The sequence below is a fragment of the Festucalex cinctus genome, chromosome 10 (genome assembly GCF_051991245.1).
Source record: "Festucalex cinctus isolate MCC-2025b chromosome 10, RoL_Fcin_1.0, whole genome shotgun sequence".
Taxonomy (NCBI): domain Eukaryota; kingdom Metazoa; phylum Chordata; class Actinopteri; order Syngnathiformes; family Syngnathidae; genus Festucalex; species Festucalex cinctus.
The window spans coordinates 15,100,328-15,112,328 of NC_135420.1; the positions used below are offsets into that span (position 1 = coordinate 15,100,328).

Below are 12,001 nucleotides of genomic sequence, written 5' to 3' on the forward strand. Positions count from 1 at the left end.
AAAACTCAACTTATGTGGGGGCCGCTGGGCTGCATCAAGTATTCCACAAAAAAAGGGCTTCAAGTATAACAATCCAATACAGCTGCAATTGTATATACTGTACAAAATAATATGCTGTGGTGTGGGGTTTATGCATTTGGATGATCCACCGAGGGAAATCATATCTGAGATGTGGCATGGATGAAAATGACACCTCTGCTTAGAGCAGTGCTTCTCAAATACTGGGGCGGACCCCCCCAGGGGGGCACGAGGTTCCATCAAGGGGGGCGGGTTTGACCTCGGGGAACATGCTTTTTAATTTTTTTTATTTTTTATGTTTTTTACTGTCCTAGAATAAAGTGCAATTGCACCTCCACTACATTAGGGGGCAGTGGCGCTCTCATTATTGGCAGAGTGTGCGCAGGGAGCATTCGCTCGGTGGTGTAGGGGTTTTGTTTGCATTGAGCATGCGTGTTTGCACACAGCAAAAAAAATAAAAAATCAGCACAAATTATTTTATTTAATTTTGTTTTGCAGGTTAAAGTTTTTTTTGTTTTTGTTTTAATGTTGGTGATCAGTTTGAATGCATTATTATTTATTGATTTTATGTAATTTTATTTTTCCGTATCATATGGTTTGACATGGTCAGTAAAAAAATGTTTATAGTTTAATTAAGGATTTAATTTTAGTTTTTAATTTCAGATGCACTTTAAATGTTTTCTATTACAGATAATAAAGCTATTATTTGCAAGTTGGTTCATATTTATTTCTTTTTTTATTATCTTGTACATTAATAAGGATACAGTGTTATGCAGAGGTGTGCTTATAACAATTTTATGGACAAATTATACTATTTATAATCGCGCAGGGGGGGGGGGGATGTTTTCTTCTTACTGGGGGGGCATGACAGAAAATAATTGAGAAGCACTGACTAACATGCTAACGAAAATGCCTTCAAGCAAACAAAAACAGAACCAACATAAAACGTAAGTGAAGCTTCAGTGTATAAGGTCGCAAACAAAGCAACACAGCTGCAAAGGAATTGAGAGATTGCTGATTCCAGTCCCAGTTCGCTACCACAATTGTCAAAGTAGAGGAAGATACTGAACCCCCAGTTGCTCATGATTCCGTTTCATTATTGTTATGTCGCCACTGTTATTATCTTGTAGATTAATGCCAAAGCCTTATTTGTTCTTGATGACGAAGCAGCTCCAATTGCTTTTGTGGTCCATGTGGAGACATTTCAGTCACATCTTAATCAAAAATGAAGTTAATTCATTGAAGTTCAGTTTGGTAGTGACATGATGGAAGGAGGAGATGGATGACTCTTGATTAAATACCAGGAATCCCAACAGCAGAAGCAATTTGTAGGCCCACATTAAAAAATGCCCAACACATTTACACGCGACCTCATGATGATGACAATCCTCTGGAAACATAATTATGCACAATGAATTACAGCAAAAATCTGAACTTTGTTTTAGTTAAAAAATGCATTGAGAATTAGGCTACACCGACCAAACCCAAATGTCCAGCAAACCCAGCCCATTGTAAAACTTTTGGGCGATGGTGAGACAAGCTAGCTGCTAATGCTAAGTTGATTGCGCTCATGATGCACTTTCTATCACACCAGTGATTGGCATACTATTATTTTCCTGCCCTGTTCACGAAGCGAACGTAAAAGTTTAAAAAGAAGGGCTTCAACTGTCATTACACAACAGCGCGCAGAAGCAGCCCAGCGCATCGACGTTGGCGGCAACGTGCCCATCAAAGCCAATGAATGTACATTCAAAATAAATCATAATTGGCTCATTTGTCAAATGATTTTACATTATCTTAAACAGCGCCAAAGCTTGTGCTCTCAATACAGAACATCCATCCTTGATATTTTTGTATTCGTGCCAACCACAAACATTTAACGTGCCTGTTACGCTCTGGAGTTGGATCCCAAAAACGCACACACAAATACGATTTTAACTCTTTATTCGCATAACAGCTAGACGCTAAGCTAACTTGGGTTGTGGAGGTGCTCGGGGAAAGAGAGGAATAATCTGACAAAACACACACTTCTCAGTCAGGCTTATATAGACGGGGAATCGATCAGATTGGCTGTGGCCAGACATGTGGGTAGCAGGACAGACATGGAATTATCTGATTGGCTGTTGACCAGATAAAGAGATTGAAGACTCCTGACATCACATAGCTTCTGACATCACATAGCGTTTTACCAGTTGAAATCAGATTCTGGTTACATCAGTTCAAAACAGACACTTGACCGTCCGGTCATGACCCGAACATAACCCTGGCCCCAAATAACACACAGGCAAAACACGATCATGACACCTGTAGTAGCGTTACTGTAGCCAGAGAAACATCTGGAAAAGATCCATCAAATACAAATGGATCCAAGAAAAGTAATCTATGTGATGAATACCCCAGTAAGCAGTTTCACCAGGATAGAAACGGAGTCACCATGCGGCTAACATTACGGCTAGCCGGCCAGTTTATAAAGCTTTTTAACACTTCACTTGCTAAAAATGGAGGTCAAACGGCTATTCACACAATAGATGCAAGTTGTGAAGAACGAGCATATGGACTGGGAAACACAGTGACATTGTTCAGACAGCAACACTGGCCACATTAATAAATGTGGTGCAGAAAATAGACTAAAGATTTTGGTTTCATTAACAGTCGCATACAACATAATTGATACAACAAAATTGGCAGGCAATAAACAACTCATCTTCAAATTCACCTATTTTACATACTGTATATTCATTTTTATACCCCGTCGCACCAGGAGGAGGTAACTTAAGGTAACCTTAGTTAACCAAACTGATTGTGGTTTTATAAAGAAAAATGCTCAAGTACAGAAAATTGCAGAGGTGTTTTAGTTTTGTTTTTCTCCCAACCATAGTTATTTTTTATTAGACACAACAAACAACTCAGTCTCAAAATTGGACGGTTGAGAGGAAAAATCCGCTTAATAATTCCTATTGCTGTTTTCACAGAATTTGTGACGTGCGTAAGACACAAACAACTTAAAATGGATGTTGACTGCACAAACATCATTATACCATTATAGTAAATGCCAACAATATGCACAGCTAGAGAAAATAATATGTGACAGTTTTTCCTTGGTGGAGATAGAAAACTTAATATAATAATACAAGAAATGAAAAAAAAAAAAAAAAGTGGGGGGGTAGCGGTTTAGGGGGAACATCAACTCAAAAATTTGGCCCCACGAGAGTTTAAACACAATATTCTTATTAATATTGCTCTTGTATAATATAAGTTAAGCAGCAAAATCCCCATGTTTTTATCCATATCAGTGGGTGGCCATTTTTTCCACTAGATGTCGACTGAGCTCAGGCAACAACAAATCATGGCTCAGTTTCAGAAAACAGGTGAGCCGTCATTGGTCATTCCTTTAGCCCTGAGCAACTCTGATGTCATTTTCAGGCGACAGCAAGTGTCAAATTGGTCACCCCCTGATATGGATAAAAACGGTGTGATTTTGCTGCATAACTCATATTCCACATACAGAATATTAATAGAATGTCATGTTTAGACTAGTGAGACTGCGTAAACATATTATTGTAAAGAACATTTATGGGCTGACTTCAGTGTTTATAGGCATGATTTGAGTGTTACATGTGATGAACTGTGAGTAGAACTTCCCTGCATTATTGTTATGACACAGACAGTCATATTTACCTTGATAAATTGGCTCTGAATGGTTGTTGCAAATAAAAAAGTCTTTGTCACGTGAACAGTTGGAAAATCAAAAAAAGAAAAAAAAAAATCACCCACTTGGATCATATTTCAATGTTGTTGTGGTTATGAACTACTAACCGCCTACTTTCCATTTTAGCGAAGCTGGACCAAATTAATAGACACTTGCTATTACAGCTGCTTGTCCATTTGGAAGAGCGTGCCACTGATACTGTGTGTTTGCTGACAGCGAAGTGGGGGCGCACCCGTCATATGGCTGTCGCAAATCCGTAGCCAGATGAGTCATTTACTAGTAAGAGTCAAAGTTTAGTCAACTGAATCCAAAATGACATGAAATCTGTGAAGGGTAAAGGAAAGGATGATGTGGCTAAAGTACTAGAAATCAATAAGCCTCCAATGGGAGTGTGTTCAAAACAAAACAAAACAGCATATGGGCCTAACTTGGATCCACTCATGCATGGTGAAATGCTGTGTAATCAGCACAAGCCATTACAAACAACAAGGGCTTTTGTTGGAGGCTCAGCTTTGGGTTAATCAAACATGATTAAAAGGGTGATGATACACGCGTGGACCATTCCTCATCTTCAAGAAGCCCAAAACAATTTAATTGGGTGTGGTCCAACATGAATCAGGGCAGCAGTAACGCGGTGCTCGGAATTGAATGAGGTGGTGGAAATGAATATGTGACAGAGCTCGCACCTCACGGGATCGACTCCATAATCCAGTGGCAGTGACTAATTGCATGCTGCAGGCTTTGTCAGTTTGTGAGAAATCTCACATTTTCTCCAGCCAGCATTCAGCTTCCAGGCACCCTCTTAATGGTCAAGGAGTTCTCTTGGCAATAACGGCCAGTACTCTAAACTCCCAGAAGTTTAAAGAAAAATAGAAATAAAGAAAAATCCACATTTTGAGAGCAGATGCTTTGGAGTTAAAGAAATCTTTTATCGCTATTCTGCTGAAAATGGAACATGAAGTAAGCCAGGGAGGAAAGAGGAGCAATTTAGAAGGTGTATACTTTTATTGCAACCGGTGCAAGCAAAGGATGTCCTCACATTAGTAAGGTTACAGCCTCCTCTGTATAATTTCCGAAATAACAGACACCTAACTAATTTAAGCTGTTTCCCCGTTTGCTGGATTTTTCAGTGGGTCTTTGTTGGAGGGATTTACAGCACATGCTGAGACTTACTCTGAAGGTAGGAGGCAAGTGAGCTGATTCACAGCACTGAGCTTACTGTATCTCCGGTGCAAAACACAATCAGGATTCAGGCAAAGCTTTTGCCTCCCCAGATTGACACCAGGGAGTTTGAAGGCTTCACCCACGATGCAGCCAGGAAAGTAGAAAGGATGATGTTTGGCTATATAAGACAGCAAAAACTAAGAAGAGGAACCAAGCAAATCATGCAATTAGAAAGCATCTCCAGCCTCTTGATAGCATCGCATGCATTGACGCACACTGATGATAACCTTACAGCACAATTCCACTATTCAGCGGGGACGGTGTGAGACGTCAGTGACTACACGCAACCCTGAGTGGAACTTTGAACAGTCCAACTGCTCTGTATTCAGGTCCACACCCAGGCCAGCATCTCCCCGTGTCAACATCTAGAGAATTCATTGAAATGGGGCAGCCTTGCCCTCCGCATCCTTCACATCCTCTGAGCCATCACAGCGGATATTTGATATTGGTACAACAAGATATCATCGAGGTTTGCCTTAGATTGTGCATATGTTCGGTGTGTATGGTGCGTTAATCAGACAATCTGGAGGTGCTATGAAATTTCAAGTACTGCATACACCCTTTTATAATAACCTGCTACAGCAAGTGTATATTATTTCCATACATCCATTTTCAGTACCACTTATCCTGCTCAGGGTCATGGGGTGACTGGAATCTACCCAGCTGACATGACACGGTAAACTCTATACTAATCACCTGTTACTTACAAGGTGGGCACATACTTTAGAGACACACAACAATTCACATTTTCTGAGAATCCGGGCTATAGATTCTAGAAGAGTCTTGCATCTATTTAGACGGTGACCTGGAGTCTGAACTAGAAAAATTTCCACGGAAATTTTGGATGTGACTGCTGACTCTTACAAGGTGGAAAGTCGAATGCACTGAACAGTTTGCCAAATGTTGGTGTACTTTACCTCTCAATCAGTCAGCAAGCTAGCATTAGCATGCTAACTTAGCATTAGCATTAGCATGCCTAGTTAGCATTAGCATTAATATGCTAACTTAGTGTTAGCGTGCTAATTTAGCATTGGCTTGCTAAGAAAGCATTAGCATTTGCATGCTATGCTAGCATTAGCATGCTAAATGCGAAAAATTGCAACAAAATGAGCTAAAAATCATATTGGTCGGTTAATGTATGCGCTCACAGCGTGGCTTGGAAAAAGGTGCTTAATTTGTGGTTCTTTTGCCCCCTTCTCCATTAATTCCTATGGGGCTTTTTGGCGGGGGGTTTTGGGAATTGTGTCGCCATGGTAACTCGAAATTCCGGAAAAAAAATGGTTCCCCGCCGAGTCAGATCGAGCCGCATCTTTTGATGCCTCATTTGTGCCGGTACGTTCAACGGTTCGGGCCGCATTTTTTCTGAAAAATTCTGCTATAATAAATGCCGGGGCCGTTTTCTAGGATAGTAATAACCAAACACAATGCAGGCACAGGCAAGCAAAGGGACAACACACAAAAGACAGGAAAGTCCAAACTTTCTTGCTGTGATGCAACGCAAACCGTTGATACAAAGTGCTGCTGTGTATCTATCCTTTAAAGTGAACTACCAAAACCGCGTTTTAGTGGTTGAACATCTCAGAATTCAAACTAAACTTAAATTGAACAAATCAGCCGATCTCACTCGTCACCAGGTCTGCGTTTTAATTAGCAGACTCGGAAAAAAAATACATGGAGGGGTGAGGAGAGACGGTCCCTCTCATTACGGTTATTTTTGCGAAGCTTTGAGACATAAAGCATTCGCTGAATATGAATATGTATGACTAGTTTTAGAAAAAGCCATCATCGCGGATTCGCGATCATTGCATGAGCAACGTGTATCGCAAAGACGTGTGACAGGTTTCATTTAGCATGTTATGCTTTTATCTGACTTTTGATATACAAATAACTTTATTGGGGATGTTAAATGCCACTTCTTTTCAGATTGATACCCGTACTCATACTTAACTCAACTCTGGAGTAGTCACTGATACCAATGCCAAGTACCTATACCACTGCTTCTTTTACAATGACATCCATCCATCCATTTTCTTAATCGCTTGCTCCTCACAAGGGTCACGGGGGTGCTGGAGCCTATCCCGGCTGCCTTCGAGCAGTAGGCGGGGTACACCCTGAACGGGTTGCCAGCCAATCACAGGGCACACAGAGACGAACAACCATCCACACTCACAAGCACGCCTAGGGACAAAAACCTGAAGTAAATACCCATTGTTTATAGCATTTTTCTTGTATGAAATGAATGGCATTATTTTTTGTTTTTATTTCTTTTTCCATTTGTTCATAAAATACACATTTTGTACAGGGCACACAATAAAACGAATCTAAATAAATAAATACCGGTAAATAAATAGGGACCTGTTCAGGGTGTACCCCGCCTACTGCCCGAAGCCAGCTGGGATAGGCTCCAGCACCCCCGCGACCCTTGTGAGGAGTAAGCGGTCAAGAAAATGGATGGATGGATAAATAGGGACCACAATGGAAATAAGCCTTTGGCTTTATTGTGCTTTTATCGCTTTGGCAGCAGCTGTGCCATTTGTAAACATGCTTTGTTGTCAATAAATATTTCAATCAATCAATCAATCAATCAATAAAATGAAACTAATAATCCAGTTGCCAGAAAGTCCCAATCGAAATATGTGGTTGCACATCATAATGGGCATCTATCAGACAGCCTTTAGTTCCGAATCATAAAACGTCAAGATATTGGCTTCCCTTGTAAGTACCGATACCTTGAAATAGGTCCAGGTATCGGTCCGCAACAGATACCTGGTTTAGGTACTCGCTAGGGGTGTTAAAAAAAAAAAAATCGATTCGGCGATATATCGCGATACTACATCGCGCGATTCTCGAATCGATTCAATAATAGGCAAAATCGATTTTTTTTTTTTTTTTTTTTTTTTTTTTTTTTTTTTTTTTTTTTTAGGATTCACATGGAAGAATGTTATATGAACGGAACATTAAGCCTTAATATTTTATTTTAATGCTGTTTAAACATGAAACAGATTACAACCTCTATAAGACTGAAATTTCAGATAAATAAATAATACATTTTCATATAAATCTTACACTCTACAAGCTTACTGATTAGTATTTTCTAAATTTGAATGAAAAAAAATCGCAACAATCGACTTATAAATTCGTATCGGGATTAATCGGTATCGAATCGAATCGTGACCTGTGAATCGTGATACGAATCGAATCGTCAGGTACGAGGCAATTCACACCCCTAGTACTCGCCCATCTCTATATTTAGAATTAATTAGCAAATAATATATTGACCCTTCTTATTTTGCCACATAAAAAAAAAAGTTTCTTCCATTAGATAAAAATAAAAATGTAATTTATTCAGGGTCATGTTAAATATAATATTGATATTGCAAAATTCAACACCCATGTTCCATATCAAATTTTTTCCATTATTGTGCAGCCCTAATTTTATTTTATTTTTATTTATTTTTTCCATTTAAGAGGCTTTTTTTTTTGTCAAGTGTAAGGTTTGCACCATAATTTTAAGTTTTTTTTTAACATGCAGAACTTGTTTTAGCTATTGCCTGCAAAATTATCTATGCTACCACGACACCTGAAACATTGCTTTTTATGACATACACTCTATGTGGAATATTAATTCATACTCAAACCAATCAAAGCTAAAGCAGCCTCCAAGGACTATTCCAGTGGAGAGCATCCATGATAGCTTCAAAATGATTAAACTCCTTTCTATTGTAATGTATTTTTTTGTATCTAATAGTCATGTGACCTTTGATACCTAACCACACCCATATCATACAGTATCCTTTATACCATAAGGACAGCTACCTGTGCAGCTGGCATGTCGCCCAAGTGATGGAGGAGGTTGAACTCGGGATGGAGAAGAGGAAGGGAGGGGGGAGACAGCGAGTCATGGCCACACAACCGTTCTCGTGCCTCGTATTTAAAACTGCGACATCGCACTGTACGACCCCCAAAGTTGTCATAAAAACCCACGATTGCATTCTATTCTGTTGTATTCTATATTCACTTGCAAAGAGGAGACTCGGATCCATTAAACCTAACATAAACATTGACGACCCTCTGCAACGGACTTATTACCTACACGATGTCGTGAGAAACAAGCACATTAAATATGACATCTATCGAGGTTGTTGAGACCTCTTGAAAAAAAGTCATCGTGTGTCAAAACTTCGGTGGTGTAACGAGCCGAGCTTGCTTGCACTTGTCGCGGGCTCGAGCGTCTTGTTAACAGGCAACATACTCGGCAGTCGGCGCACCCCCCCATGATCGACTTGGAGGGAAACAAAACAGCACCCCATTGTCCCTCCCTTGCGGGGGGGTGACAAAGGCCTTCTTTGGGGTGTTTACAAGCATTGAGTGGAAAGTTAAAGTGAGTGTCCAAGCTTTGCGGGACTCACGCGAGTAGCATCAAAACAAAACAAAAAAAGAAGTGCAGTTTGTACTTTTTTTTTTTTTTTTTTTTTTACCTGAGTAGAGCCGTGTCGCCTTGCCTGCTGACCACACTTTCCACGGAGGAATAGTCCACAGTTTGTCCCGCGGGCAAGCACGACGGGAGAAGGCAGCCCAGGCTGAGGAGAATCGCACTTAGCCACTGACCAGAAACACAAGCATCCGACAGCGCAATCATTCTGTCCGGCACAACTGGACGTGGCCGCCGCTCTTTCCCAAGTCTGCCAAAAAATTCAGGGCGAAAATGAGGAGAAACGCTTTTATTTCCACGCTATGGACGAGCGTTGAGTTGTCCCGGGTTCGGTCGATGCTGTGAGCCCGCTGTGCGAGGGAAGTGTACTCTCCAGTGGCTTGCACACCATCTAGCGAGGAAAGGCGGTTTAAAATGGGAGCAGAGCTAGAAGCAGACAACCCCCAGGCTCTGATCCTGTTGCCATGCGGCCGTTTCCCGGGCAACCCCGTTCCCAGTGGCTGTCGATGGAGCAGCGAGACCGCCTGGTATTGATACAACCCAGGAGCAATTAAAGATATCGACTGGAGAACCACCCCTATTATTTATTGCTATTAGAGGAAAAGTGAGGCGAGTCTTTGGTGCAAATGGAGTAGATCTAGTGGTGAATGATACACAGTTGAACTATAAGGAAAACTCAGAAAATTATTTTACAGTGCTATACATGGGTCATTACATCCCACCCATCAAATTTTAAATAATCTAAACATGCCGCTTCTGATTAAGTTTACTTGTTCTGAGACCAAATCTTAAAAAAAATAATAATAAATAAATAAAAGAATGAGAAAAGAATGCTTGAAAATAATTTAACAATATAATTTGACAATAATGTCATATGTGACCTCACTAGTCGAAATACGACATTCTGATTACAAACTCATTCACTCCCAGCCAGTTTCACAGAAGCAATCCACTTCACTTCCGGCTGTTTTATTGAATTTTGACTGATTTTGCGAGGCCAACAGAATATTGTGCTCTTTTGCTATAAAAACATGGAACCTACCAAAAGAAAGATTAGTATCTTCTTTCATCAGGAAAAAAAAAAATATTTCTATCTTATCTGTTTTGCATCAATTAGCATTAGAATATAGCTAAGTTTAATCATTATTCACAAATCTATAATTATATTGGAGCTTTTTTTTTCCTACATGGCCCTGGTTGATCTCCTTTGCTCTGCTGCCACCTGCTGGCCGTTTGTGTAATAACTACCGTTTCTTCAACTGTTCTTTGCAGTTGAGAGGCTGCATCAAAGCTATGCTCTATCCTAAAAATAAAAATGAAAAAAACCTAAAAACTTATAAATACGTCTTTGGGACATTTAAAACATTTAAAATAGGACGTATTTATATGTTTTTGGGAGGAAATGAGTTATTAATATTACACTGTAAATTTGACTATTTAGAGTAAATTTGACTCTATTTAGAATGGGACCAAACAAACTCCGTTTTAGAGTAGAAGAGTAAAATAAAGAATTGACAAAAATGTAATTAAATTGACTCAAGGGTTGCGGAACGAACTCACAACTTTCAACTTGGGAGACTGCCACACTGTCCCTCCAACTGTTTGCTTATCTCCAAGAGACCAAAAAGAATTTTTGGCCTCTTGGAGTTCGGAATATTCCAACTGACGAGCGATATACAACCACACAGCAGGAGCTGCTTGGCTCAGATTGGCTATCTCCCAAGCTGAAGGTCGTGGGTTTGTTCCTCAGCTGGGATAGGCTCCAGCACCCCCTTGACACTTGTGAGGAATCAGGGGTTAAGAGAGTGGATGGGTCGAAGTTTTTCTTGATCAGCAGTTAAGTGCCTAATGTAATGTAGAGGTGCTTAAAATTGCACGATATTCAGAAGTTCCATTTTAATACTGTAATGTCATCTGGTTAGAAAACGTTTTTTAACAGTATCATGTCATGTGAAAAGAAATGTAAACACTTTACAAGACTCTAAAATACAAACAGTATTTTTTTTTAAAAAACATCCCATTGGGCGTTGAAGTGATTCATTAAGGTATTTAAGGCTGTGATAGTGAAAGCTCCCCCCTACACATAGGGTACAGTATGTATGCACACAAACACACACGCAAACTCACGCACCCACACACCAGGGACTTAACAAAGTTTGTTTTAGAGCAGTAGCCCCCTGCATTATGCTGCTGTAAGCTTTTCGACTTAGTCAACATAATTCCTTACAGGCTGAACAAGCGTAACCATGGAAATGACATACATTTCTCAGATGTGACATGTTGGCGTCAAGCCTATGAATTATCGCAGATGACACATTATTTTTGGGGGAACAAGAGATGCCAAAAACTGCCGTGTGGAGAAAAGTTGGACAATCAATCAAGACACAGTCAAGAAACTGTAGGGATTTTCTAATGATGTAATTATATACCTTCCTACTCGTCAAATATAATTTCCTCATTTGTTCATGCGCGACTAAACTGTTTTCTGCTTCCACACAGCCATTTGGCTCGAAATAAGCGAGTTTGCATCGCAGTTTGTGTGTCAAAATTTGTAATTTATTTTGCGTCTCATCTGTCAATTACTAATTGCCAACTAATTGTTTTAAATATATTGAGTT

At 39.9% G+C, this 12,001-nt stretch overlaps 1 protein-coding gene across 2 annotated transcripts in view; it reads right to left on the reverse strand.

Moving 5' to 3' along the window:
- The window catches only part of negr1 (neuronal growth regulator 1), a 183,709-nt gene extending 173,791 nt beyond the window's left edge, over window positions 1-9,918 (reverse strand). The window contains exon 1 of one of the 2 annotated variants that reach the window (XM_077534060.1): window positions 9,430-9,918. In XM_077534060.1, coding sequence (XP_077390186.1) covers window positions 9,430-9,590 — 161 coding nt within the window. In that variant the 5' untranslated portion in view covers window positions 9,591-9,918. The remainder of the gene's footprint in view (window positions 1-9,429) is intronic. The other variant, XM_077534062.1, reaches the window with a different exon arrangement.
- Window positions 9,919-12,001: the final 2,083 nt, after the last annotated feature.